Raw genomic sequence first — 12,880 nt, 5'->3', positions numbered from 1 at the left:
ACCTGAGGGGTCTGGGCGGAACATTGAAAACCTTTATACAGAGTATTTTTAACTACTTACTTAGCCAATTGTACATACATGCTTGCTATTGTTTTGTGTGCCATTATAATTTTGTTACTGTGTGCTTCTTGTTGTTTTTAATCTTGTTCTGTGCAGCACTTTGGAACTATGTTTTGATGTTTGATGTTTTCATATCATAAGGGTCAATGAGTTCTGACAGGTACAGCCACCGTACAGGAGGGCCAGCCCATTCAGGCATAGTCTTTTTTTTTAGATTTGTTTTTGGCTTTTGTGCCTTTATTGATAGTTACAGTGAAGACAGACAGACAGGAGGGAGGGAGAGAAGGGGAGAGACATGCAGCAAAGGTTGTCATGAGCGGGACCCGTCAGGCCAGAGCCTATATGTGGCATGATGTGCCTGGACCACTAGGCCAACGGGCGCCCCGCCAGCATAGTCTTTATAAAGACACCTTTATCTCCGTACCTTCCTGGCGTTAGCTTTGGGGATTGATTGAGTGAGTCACACATTTTCTGACCTCTGACGAGTCTTACATGTTTAATATTTACTTCATCATCATGGGGTATACTTATGCCATTTTGCTTATATTTTCATACTTGAACACCATGTCACATTGATTTGAAAATACAATTTCTAACCCTGCAGGTTGTTATATAGGTGGACATCATGGCTGTTTTGAGGATAACCCTTCTGGCCGTGATGGTGATTTTCACCACGGCAGAGGAAAACCAGGTAAGTTTTTCATCCTCTCTCTGTCTAGATGCTGATCCTTCTCGATTGCTTTGCATGTCTCGCATTAATTAATGAAAGGCTCTCGTTAAGAGAATAAGGCACGTTTTGATGTATATTTGTCTTTGCAAACACAACATCCTTCTGTCTTAGTATTTGCCTTTTTGCATGCTGTGCTTATGTTAGGTCAGGTCAATTCGTTGTTTTAATTTAAATCATCTCTAAATTTGAAGCAAATGATTTCCGTTCAGAGAGAATTTAATAATAATAAATGATTTTTGTTTCTCTTTTTTTTTTTTAGGATATTAAGTCTGCCTCTGAACGAATTGAGGAAGCCAACCGTAACATAGGTGAGACGATAGCCGATCTACAAGCTCACAATGCATGGCGAGCTTGCATGTTGTGAGATTGTAGATCTGCATTATATATCTGTAGATTATTATATAGATTTTAAAACTTTAAATTGGACATTGTATTTTAACTTGCGTACATTTTGAATTCCACAGACTTACCTACGTAACAGAGTAGTTCTACATTGCAGTATTTGTATTTGTTTGTACTTTTAGTTAAGTAAAAGAAATGTGAGCCCTTTTTCCACCACTGGTCAATATCAGAAAAGCTGTAGAAGCTCATTCTTTTAGACTTAAGGGGCTCCATCTTGCGCCACCCCTTACCCCTTATCCCTAAACTTATTTGCAGTTTTTTACTATTTTAAAACATTTAAAAATTGTTCAACTAGCCGACACGTTGTTAGCTTGTAGATCGGCTATTTGTACTATTTTAAAATGTTTTAAAATAGTAAAAAATGGCAAATAAGTTTAGGGATAAGGGGTAAGGGCGCAGGATCTACTGTAGGGCAAGGTAGAATATGAAATCTCCTAAATTATGATGGCATGGAGCTGATCTCACCTTATTGTCTGTGACTCTGTGTATGTATTGTCTGTGTATGTATTGTCTGTGTATGTATTGTCTGTGTATGTATTGTCTGTGTATGTATTGTATTGTCTGTGTATGTATTGTCTGTGTATGTATTGTCTGTGTATGTATTGTCTGTGTATATGTATTGTCTGTGTATGTATTGTCTGTGTATGTATTGTCTACAGAGCGTTCTGTCGGCGGTCCCCGGGTGGTGGACGACATCGCCTATGCTGACTCTGAGAACAAGAACGCTGACCAGTGCACCTCCGGCTCCTGCAAGTGGGACAAATCCAGCGACGGCTTGGTCTACATACCCTATGTCATCGCCAACCACTACAGTAAGCAGCCCTCCATTCTAAACCTCAGTTTTATATGCATTATTAGGCCCATTTTTAGTCTCTTGAATAGTTATCATTTAGTTTTAGTCACATTTTAGTCACCTGCAATGTCTTAGTGCAACTGCTAGTCTAGGTCTACATTTGATTTAGTCGACTACAATATATTTTGTCGGGCTAATTGATGCCGTCGTAATGACTGATTTTACACCTGCTGAAAAGTGTAAATTCCAAAAATATAAATTTTTTATTTTAGATCGGCTATTGTAGATTGGCTATTTTCAGCATGCAACCAAGTGTAAAATGACTTCTACTGGATCTCTTGTCCACTAGTCCCTTCCTAACATTTTAGTCTAGTTTTTCCTTTGTTGACGAAATTGTCAATATATTTAGTCTTATGTTTTAGTCATCATAGCTTTAGTTTTCATTTAGTTTTTCAGTGGAAAAAGGTAGCCGACGAATATTTTTCGTTTTACACCGGTAAGCAACCCTCCATTGTAAACCTCATTTTATATCGTTGCTGTCGGAAGGAAACCTCATAACTCTTTTTCTTCTGCATAAATCAGTGCTATACCTTTTGCGTCTGTGTGTTGTTTCAAACACTTCTCAGAGTTACAGACCTGTTATGGTCATTCAGGGATATCTATTCATGTGTTTCTGGTGATACTTTTGTCCACCCATTCTGTCTGTCCGTGGTAAAAATGGAATGTTGACAAAAATGTCCACCACCACAAGCCAACATGGCCTCACACCCACCCACATTCAACTCGGAATGAAACCAAATGGACCCTGCATTGCATCTCCTTCCAGGCTCTCGGGAGCTGTCCGTTATCGAGCGTGGTCTGCAGTCTTTCCACAGCATGTCCTGCATCCGCTTCATTCGCCGTACGTCGCACAGAGACTTCCTCCACATCCAGTCCCTCGAAGGGTAATTCATTCATTCATTCATTCATTCATTCATTCAAACCTTCATTCATTCATTCAAACCTTCATTCAAACCTTTGACATTGAGGTTCCCTCATTTGCAGTGTCATCGAGATACAGTACAACATAATACAACTTTTTCAAAGCAATAAACAAAAAAAACAACAAAACAGAACAGCAACATCATTTTGATTCTAATACATGTTTAAAAATAGTTGCAGACACTTGGGGGTAAGTCTGCAACCAAAAATTTAAATTGGCCTTTATGCTGAGTTGCCTTTCCTATACACATGGCAATTCCAACACGATACAAATAATTATACAGTTTATTATACAAGCTACTATTCCAACTAAGAATCTACTGTTCCAACTTCCAATCTGTTTTAAAACTTCATTAGGATTCTCTACAAAACGGGTGATTATGATTGTGTGTTTCAGTGATGTTAAATGGTTTATTTAATTTAGAGTGAACTAGATTATATTCCTCTGAAATGTATCCGACTTTGGCTCCAAAACTATGGAATGAACTTCCCATTTCAATCAGAACTGCAGAGTGCAGACTCACTCCCAAATCTTCCGCCGTATTCATTAAACTCACCTCTTCAGTTCAGACTCCATCTTAGCCCGGAGCATTTGCATTAGCCTCAATGACCTTGCAGGCGAATGCAAAGCTAATCTTATGTCATTTAGATAGCATGTTATGTAGCACTCTATAGTGTATACTCGTAGTTTAATTGTACAGATATTCTACTGTTAGACGGATGTTAAAGGCTCTTATATTTGATGCATTACCATGTGTTGCTCTTGCTTGCTGAAAGTCGCTCCCGGACTAAGACTTAAGAGCGTCTGCTAATTTGTATCTCCAGGTGCTACTCGTATGTTGGTCGTCGGTACTATGAGCAGAGCCTTTCTCTGAGCCGCCAGGGCTGCATCTACCACAACACGGTGCAGCATGAGCTGCTGCACGCGCTGGGCTTCCATCACGAGCAGTGTCGCAGCGACAGGGACCAGTACATCCGCATCCTCTGGCAAAACATCACTCCAGGTGAGAGAGTGAATATAGGTGTCGATGTGTTGGATTTACTGTGGAAGACAGCGGGGCCTTCATTGAGTCTGTCGTCTCCTTTGCTGCCATTTGCTGGTATGGTAACATTGGTGCTTTAGAACGGGGTTGTTAAGGGGACTAGCAAGATCGTGGGGGTCAAATTATGCTGTCTGAGTCATATTATAGGACGAGCAGGTGCTAAAAAAAAAGCATAATCAATTAGAGCAGACATATAGCTCTCACCCCCTAACCCGGGAATATGAATTCCTGCCTTTCGTCCAATGGTTAAAGACCCCTGTAACCAAAAACAACAGGTATAAAATCTCATTTATACCTACCTCCACTCAGGCCATCAACAAGGGACGCAGGGGCACATAGCTGCTGGTTTCAGGGGTGGGTGGTAGTTGTACACTTTTGGTTCTAGTTGCACTTAAATGTAATAACCTGTATCTTGTGATATTGTTGTATATTTACTATGTATACTGTGTTTTTAGACTTGTTATCATCTGCTGTAAAATGAATTGCCCAGCTTGGGACAAGCATGCATGACCTTGACCTTGAGGGCTGGTCAGTGATTCATTCAGAGGAAGAATATTGTTCCATTAATGTCACTTGTTATTAATGTCACCTTTCTCTCCAGGTTTGGCGTATGCCTTTGATAAGGAAAACACTCTGAACCAGGGAACTCCATATGACTACAACTCTGTCATGCAGTACCACAAGTTAGTGGAGAAAACTAAGTTATTTTAAACCACTGAATTGCAGTTGTGTACAAACAAATAATTAGAAAGAGAGAAAAAAAAGTGTTGTACGTTGCCCTTTTTTTTCTTCTTTCTAATTATCTGTTTGGCCCAAAATAATTGTATTTATTGTCATGAGTTGTTACCATCCGAGTTGGCTTTGTCCGAGGCTTACGGGTCTTTAAATAAATACTTTCTGAAACGGCTATGGGAAAAAATGAATGTGAAATTATCCTCCGGGCCGCTCCTCGGCGGTGCTATAAGACAAACTATTCAATGTGTTTTATATGATGTGATTTCAGGTATGCCTTCTCCGAGAACGGCCGACCCACCATGGTACCCACTCCCAACGCCGACCAGGAGTTCGGCACGGCTTCTGAGATGAGTCAGAATGACATCACCAGACTCAACAGGCTGTACGGCTGTAAATGAAGAAGCCACGTAAAGCCTATAGGTACCTCCATACACCCATTTAGACCTGAGGACACGTCTGTGTCGCCTTAGCTTTTAACAACTTTAACCATTTTTTTTAGACTTTAGCCGTTGAAAAATAGCAGATCTACAGTACAAGCTCATAGCGCGACACCGAGTGCCGCACTATGAGCTTGTAGATCTGCTATTTTTGAGTATCTGTGAAGTTCTAATTACATTTCTGCTTTTTTCCCAGGTGGTTGAGAGACAATCCAAGGATAAGACCTACTGTATGATGGCAATCGAGATCAGTCAGTCCAGCAAGAGTCTCATCTGTGTATTCTGCTGAATTAGTCACTCACTGTAATAAAAACAATTCAACACTTAAATTTGACTTTTGATCTTTATCGTTTGATTGATTAAATGGCTTTGTGTGTGTGTGTGTGTGTGTGTGTGTGTGTGTGTGTGTGTGTGTGTGTGTGTGTGTGTGTGTGTGTGTGTGTGTGTGTGTGTGCGCGTGTGTGCGTGCGGTACAAACGGGTACAATGTTCATACAAGGGGTACAGAAATATTCTTTAAGAGGTTACGGTACAACCAAGAAGGTACAATAATGTGTACCAATGTTAAAGGTACAATTCTGTAGAGTAGTAAGAGTACTGATGGAGTGACACAGAGCCTTAGATATAGACAGAGTTACGCAAACTGTGTTTTGTTCACTTCTCTCTCCTACTATTGAAACTATTGAAACAAGTCCTGGACCGGAAGTAGGCAGAAATGCAACAGACCAGCTTTAATGATCTTAAACCCTTTATTTTAAATTGTTTTGTATAGTAATAGTACAACATAAACATTAAAGAGACTTTAGTTGTTACTGTACAATACTTTAAAACAGTTGGCATGTTGCACACGTGCTTAAAATAGTTCTTATTTGTGCCGCCCTCGTTGAAAACAATGTATTTCCAACTCCAGCTTGGCTCAGTTTTTATTTTATTTAAGGTACACTTATTTAAGGTACATTCCTGTACTTTGGTGTTTCTGTGTGTAGTGGACCTTCTCAGCTGTTTCGAATAGTGAATGAAGAAGAGCATCTTTGCTCATACAACTGCCCCCAGATAAACTAAAGTTTTACGAGTGACACGTCAATGACTCTGTGAGGTACACATTCAGCAGTAGCATCAATGCATCATGGACTGCATGGTTTTCTCTACAATCCTAAAGGGAGATTTTCAAGCCACATTGTGAATGATGAAATCAGATGTATTTTGTTCCTATTCGCCAGTACTTTTGGTACAGAGTACAGAGAGCCACATGCATTCCTCTGGTACACATGGAGTCACAGGCCACTTTTCAGGGAAGGAGTTTTGCAATGCACTTCATGCACTGATACTGATAGGTTCATTATTTTGAGATTGCAGAGACAATGTGCTGTTTCCCCACATAGTGAGAGTGAATGTAATTACAGTAATCTAGTACAGGGGTTCTCAACCCTTGGGTTGCGACCCCTCGGAGGGTCGCCAAATTATTTTGGGGGGTCCCCAAATTATTTAAAAAAACAAATCTTTTTGTTTTGTTGCAACTGAAGTTTTTAATTTGCAGCCGATATAGGTGCCCTTTGAGAGTGGTTTTGAAGGAGTCAAGGGATTCACATGTCTTAATGGCTGTTGGTAGGGCGTTTCACATTTTGGTGGCATAGGAGCGAAATTAATGTACTGTAGTCCCTTGTTTGTGCAGAATCTGGGTTGCACATGGTTTGTTGAACTCCCTCTGGTGTGAACTTGGTTGACATTAAGGAAGTATTTAGACAGGTGGGTATCTTGGTGTTGTAGTGAATCTTGTGGACCAGACCCATTGCAAGATGCTATACTCGTCAACCCAAAACCATTCCAGTCTGTGAAAATGGGCAGGGGTGAGGCGGGTTCGGGGAGTGAGGCCAAGTAGTAGTAGCAGCCTGACCAGTTTTTTAGGGAAGTCTGGAGCCTTGTTTTAAGGGCCTTTGAGGTGCTGTGGTACCAAAACACCAAAACATGGTTTGAATTAGAATATGTTTTGGAATTGAGATGCAGCTAGAGAGGCAGACAGATCGATCAACATTCAGACAGCTATGGCCGTCAAACTGAACTAAAAAAAAAACTAAGGAACACGTCGTAGGTTAATGGCTAGATGAAGTTGTTTATTGATTTCATGATCAGTATCTTAGACCACATTAAAGTGAAGAAAGCACCAACACAGGATTAGAACCATCCAGGTTCCCCTTGCGATGTCTCAGTCACCTGTACGAAAACAGAAACATACAATTATATCAGAGGTGAATATCAACACATTTTGAAGCTATACAACATATTGCTCAAGTTTTATTTTTGTTCAAACTGAAGACAACATCTGATGCTTTCCCTTTGTCTTTAGACAACATAGGCCTACTGTACAAGTTGAGGAAACCGGCGGCGATGCATGTACGTATGAATGCATAGTATAAATAAAACCAGATAAAGGAGTCTGTTTTTGTATTCATGTTAAAATAATGACCACAGCAGGATCTGTGGAGGTTGAGTTTACTGTATACCTTACTGCTTAGCACTTGTACAGCCTGTTGAGCCTGTCGATGTCGTTCCTGCTCATCTGAGTGGCTCTGCCGATCTCAACGTTCTGGTTGGGGATGGGCACCATGGTGGGCTGGTTGTTCTTGGAGAAGGCCATCCTGGTGGTCATCACAAAGAACACATCGTATTCAGAGTGTTTAACCCATTTTGACCTGACATCAGATTCTAAAAATGTTTTTCTATACATCCTGACAGTTTTCTGAAAAAGCTATGTTTCTATGTCAGTCGTTTTCAAAAAATAGCAGACCTACAAGCTCGTAGAGCGACACTCGGTGGCGCCCTATGAGCTTGTAGATCTGCTATTTTTCAATAGCTAAAGCGTAACATAATGCCAACACCAAAATGGGCTCCCGCCCCAAAATGGGTTTTAATGGAAGGCAGGTAGAAGAACATAGAGTATGCACATGCATGAGTTTCCCATCAGGACACGCCCCCCTCATCTAGACTGAGTGGCAAAACATTGAGCAGCATTGAGTGTTGGAGTTTGGAAGCGCTCGTTGGAAATCACTCAACCGACCTGCGCACCACCTGTTTCTAAATGTCACATAATGCAGGAGGCAGCAAAATGTTGTGTTATGGAAAACAAGCACTTCCAAACTCTGACACAAAAAACAATCAAATGCAGGGCATTTCTTGACAGAAAGTAGCTCATAACGTTTCTATGGTGGATTTTCATGAAACAAAAACTTTGCAGATAGAAAGAGGATAATTCAAGGTTTCCGTTCAGCTGCAATGTTGGTGAGTTTAACATTGTTTAATGCAATCAGACAGGACTTTTCTGTTTGGATGAATGGGCTGTCAAGGCCAGAAAGTAGTTTTTTGCCACTCAGTGGGTGTTCCCACATAACTTCCAGGTACGATGATGTCACGCGCATACGCTCTATACTGCAGCGGGAACATGCTGATATACAGTATTCTGACAAGAGAACATAAACCCACTTGTGGTACTGCATGACAGAGTTGTAGTCATAGGGTGTTCCCTGGTTCAGGGTGTTGATCTTGTTGAAGTTGTGCTGCATGCCTAGAAACAAAGAGAATTCCTGATTTATAAATAGTTGCAATCAGTATTTGTGAGAAAATCAGCAGCTTGTGTGCCTGTACTTGTCTGTCTGTCTGTCTGCATGTCTGCATGTCTGCATGTCTGCATGTCTCTGATTGTCTCTCCGCCTGAGCTATATGGTTTTGGGAGTTACTGTCTTACTCTTAATCATGTTTTGCTTGTTTTAATGTTATTTTAAGTTTGTGTTTTTCTCTCTTTTTTTGCCATGTAAAGCACTTTGCGCTGTATTACTATTATCATCATCATCATCATTATTTAAGGATTCAGGAAGAACGTGTGCATAATTAAAGGACATCTGACCATTCTGGACGTTCTGCAGGAGGACGCGGATGTGGTTGTCCCGGTCGGAGCGGGTCTGCTCGTGGTTGAAGCCCAGGGCGTGGAGCAGCTCGTGCTGGACGGTGTTGTGGTAGACGCAGCCCTGACGGCTCAGAGACACGGTCTGGGCGTTGCCGGTACGACCCACGTAGGAGTAACACCTGCAAACGCCACGCAGAGAGAAAGAGGACATTTCTTACACAATGTCCAACAGAGCTCATACAAGCATCATTTGAAACCCATTAAGACCTATAGCTGGAACGCATCCGTCTCACTTTAGCTTTTAACACGGTCCGCGCTACACAAACTTGTAGATCTGCTGTTTTTGAGAGATTGTGAAAACGTGTGCAAATCTTTAAATATATATTATTTCACAGCAACAACATTTAAATAAAACTATTCTTATGTATCTGTTCTTCATTATTTAACATGACATAATAAATACAGAGCATGACAGCTGTTAAGTGCTATAATTCCGTCTTCTGAGTACAATATCTAGCACTTCTTGCAGCTGCAATTTGATTTTATGCTTTCTTGTTTCCAGTGAATACATGCATACTAAACCAATGAAAATATGAAATAGGAAAACAAAATCAGCTATCAAAATGTCATCCAGTCAGCACCTCAGTTATGTCTGATATCCATTAAGTTAAATATCTATACCTGCTTGAATGAAAGTAAAACCTAGAAATGTTCATGAAAGGTGTACTGTTTGACATGATCTATTTTGTTCATTACTAAACAGAGGTCCATCTTTTATCTTGTTGAAAGTTTCCACTTTCAAATCTGTTAGGCTACTTGTTGCAACTTGCAGCCAGTATACGTGGCACCAACGTGGAACGGACTATGAACGTCAGGCATTATTCATCCTCACCCGTTGAGGGACTGAATGTGGAGGTAGTCTCTGTGGTTGGTGCGCCTCACAAAGTTGATGCAGGAGAAGCTGGCGAAAGACTGAAGACCACGTTCAATGATCTGGAGCTCTCTGGAAGCTATCAGAACAGTAATTGGGTCAGAAAAAACTAAAACTATATACGGATAAAGTCATAATAGAGGGTATGCGCGTGACATCATCATTATGCAGGAATGCCTACTGAGTGGCAAAAAACTACTTTCTGGCCTTGACGGCCCATACATCCACACAGTCATCGCTATCTGATTGCATTAAACAACGTTACACAATGTTAAACTCACTTCGCATGTTGCTTTGACACTCGATTTGCCACTCAATGTGCCATTCACTTTAAGCATGCGCATACCCTCTATACTGGTTCTAATGATACTTAGAATAAACGTGTGTACGATGAGACTATAGAACTTACAATACGAGTTCTTGATGACGTAGGGCACGTAGACCATATACTTTGAATAAACGTGTGTACGGTGAGACTACAGGACTTACAATAGGAGTTCTTGATGACGTAGGGCACGTAGACCTTAGATACTTTGAATAAACGTGTGTACGGTGAGACTACAGGACTTACAATAGGAGTTCTTGATGACGTAGGGCACGTAGACCTTAGATACTTTGAATAAACGTGTGTACGGTGAGACTACAGGACTTACAATACGAGTTCTTGATGACGTAGGGATGAGACTATAACTTACAATAGGAGTTCTTGATGACGTAGGGCACGTAGACCTTTCCGTCGTTGGACTTTCCCCACATGCAACCACGGGACGTGCAGGGATCGGCGTTCCTGTCGTTCTCGTTCTCGTAGGCGATGTCGTCCTCGATGTAGGGCTCATCCGCGGTGTGCACTGTGTGAGTTAACACGAGGGAGGACATACATGGTGACTACTTTGTAGTTGTGTGCCGGTGCATGTCATGCACTGAAAATAGCAGATCTATTCAAGCTCCATACAGGCTGCGTTTACATACTGTACTCTACATGGACAATATTTATTCATTCAGAATTAATTCATTCCGAACAGAGCCCACTGAGCATTATTCAGGGCCTATTAGATGTCTAAAATAATTATGTCTAAAATCTAGGGTTTTTTTACCGGCCTATTCTTAGATTAGACGTTGAAACAGCTAGATGTAGACGGTCTATATATAGATGTTTAAATGTTTAATTGCTCAGTGAGGGAGATTCATACCCAACTGTTTACATGGAACCTGAATACAAGTATTCCTCGTTCCAAGCCAAGCATTGTGGTCTAACAGACAGACATGTGTAAAATAATGCATGTATTCCAAACTGTGTCGCGATCGGTGCCTGCACATAAATCACAGGCTCAATGTTTTAGTACCCCTATAAAGGATTACAGACACATCACCAATAATAATGAATAAATAATAATGAATGTTGCCTCACCAACATCCTTGTTGGCCTTGTACAGCAGTTCACCGACAGACAGTTCCTGGGTGACCTGTGTTGAACACATTGAAGCATTCATCATTTCTTGAATCTTTATACCAAAGACGTACAATGACAGAGATCATGACAAATATTGTGTATCGGCTTCGGTTTTATAGTGTTCCAGTTCCATTTTTGCCTTCTCATTTTTTGTGTTTTTGTTTCATCACATCCAATTTCACTGTCCTGTCCTGTATCACTTCTCTCGTGGTTGGATAAAATTGGTATGCCAACCTTGAAATGCATGTCTGTTTACAAAGACCCCAGTTACTGAACAAACATGCTATGCTGTGGCAATGATTGCTATTGGAATATATAGAGCTATTTAACACTTATTTTAACAATAAATATCGCTTCCCCCCCCCCCCCCCCTTTCTTTTAACAAAATAGAACTGCATGTAAAATCATTTTGCTGTCATGCATTCTTTCATTTCAGAGTGATAATAATGCTGTTTTTCACAGCAGTGGGTAACTGTTGGTCTACACAGCGGATAAAATGTGTATTATTACTGTTTGTACTCACCAAAAGGTTCAGCCCAGAATGACAGCACACGGAGAAGGGTAGAAAGAGAAAGCAAAATGTCAGCAGGTGTTTCCAACATGAAGACAGCACAGATGGTGTCAAGGCAAGAAGTTACATATACTGACAAATTAATTATAGACTTAAAGGACAACTTTAGTTTTTTTTCAACCAAGGTTCATGTTTTAGGTTGTTATCAGAGAAAGTAAAAGATGAATGTTATTTCTTTTTCATTTGCTGCTTTCTTTTGTTTTAGGGATTTTGGCTGTTTTTGACATGGGGCTAAATATGTATTTTTTTACACAATTTTATAGCGATTTATTATTTTATTATTTACTATAGACCCCAGGAAATTACATCTGACCACAAAAGATCACAGAATGTGAAGGAGGGTACTATAAGGTATGCCATACTGTAACAGTTTGTCACCCCTTCACATTCAGTAGATCCCATGATCTTTTGTGGCCAGATGTAATTTCCTGTAAATGGTCTACAGTAAATAATACAAAAATAAATCGCTATAAAATTGTGTAATCGCTATAAAAAATAATATACAGTACATATTTTGCCTCATTTGCCGCATACTTCGAATGCCCCTGCCCCCCTGTCAAAAACAGCTAAAATCCCTAAAACTAAAGAAAGCAGCAAATTAAAAAAACAAAACAAAACAAAACAACAATCTTTTACTTTCTCTAATAACAACCTAAAACATGAACCTTGGTTGAAAAAAACTAAAGTTGTCCTTTAAGTAAAAGTACATTGAATCTTCATCACGGAACCCCTCACCTCTTCCTCAGCCCAGGCAGAGACAGCGAGCAGGGCCACGAGAGCCAGGACGTACTTGAGGGCAGCCATGTTAACAACCTGTGGTTAGGAGAACAGTGTCGGTGCTTAAACAGTC

The 12,880-nt window shown here is 40.5% G+C and overlaps 2 protein-coding genes across 2 annotated transcripts; one reads left to right on the top strand and one right to left on the bottom strand.

Annotated features, from left to right (window-relative positions):
- Window positions 1-685: 685 nt before the first annotated feature.
- LOC308314593 (high choriolytic enzyme 1-like) lies at window positions 686-5,142 on the top strand (the record flags this gene model as incomplete). Its single annotated transcript, XM_080762223.1, has 7 exons — window positions 686-751; window positions 1,050-1,098; window positions 1,852-2,004; window positions 2,812-2,929; window positions 3,792-3,970; window positions 4,611-4,692; window positions 5,013-5,142. 7 exons carry the CDS (start codon window positions 686-688, stop codon window positions 5,140-5,142), a joined length of 777 nt encoding a protein of 258 aa, XP_080618349.1.
- Window positions 5,143-7,689: 2,547 nt separating this feature from the next.
- LOC308313536 (high choriolytic enzyme 1-like) lies at window positions 7,690-12,834 on the bottom strand (the record flags this gene model as incomplete). The annotated part of the gene is made up of 7 exons (XM_080760709.1): window positions 7,690-7,816; window positions 8,658-8,739; window positions 9,079-9,257; window positions 9,971-10,088; window positions 10,705-10,857; window positions 11,418-11,463; window positions 12,766-12,834. The coding sequence occupies 7 exons, from the start codon at window positions 12,832-12,834 to the stop codon at window positions 7,690-7,692; spliced, it is 774 nt and encodes a 257-aa protein (XP_080616835.1).
- Between the last annotated feature and the right edge of the window lie 46 nt (window positions 12,835-12,880).

This window comes from Protomyctophum bolini (genome assembly GCF_963924005.1).
Source record: "Protomyctophum bolini genome assembly, chromosome: 4".
Lineage (NCBI taxonomy): Eukaryota > Metazoa > Chordata > Actinopteri > Myctophiformes > Myctophidae > Protomyctophum > Protomyctophum bolini.
Note: the sequence above shows the minus strand (reverse complement) of the source record. Positions and strands in the feature narration are given on the sequence as shown.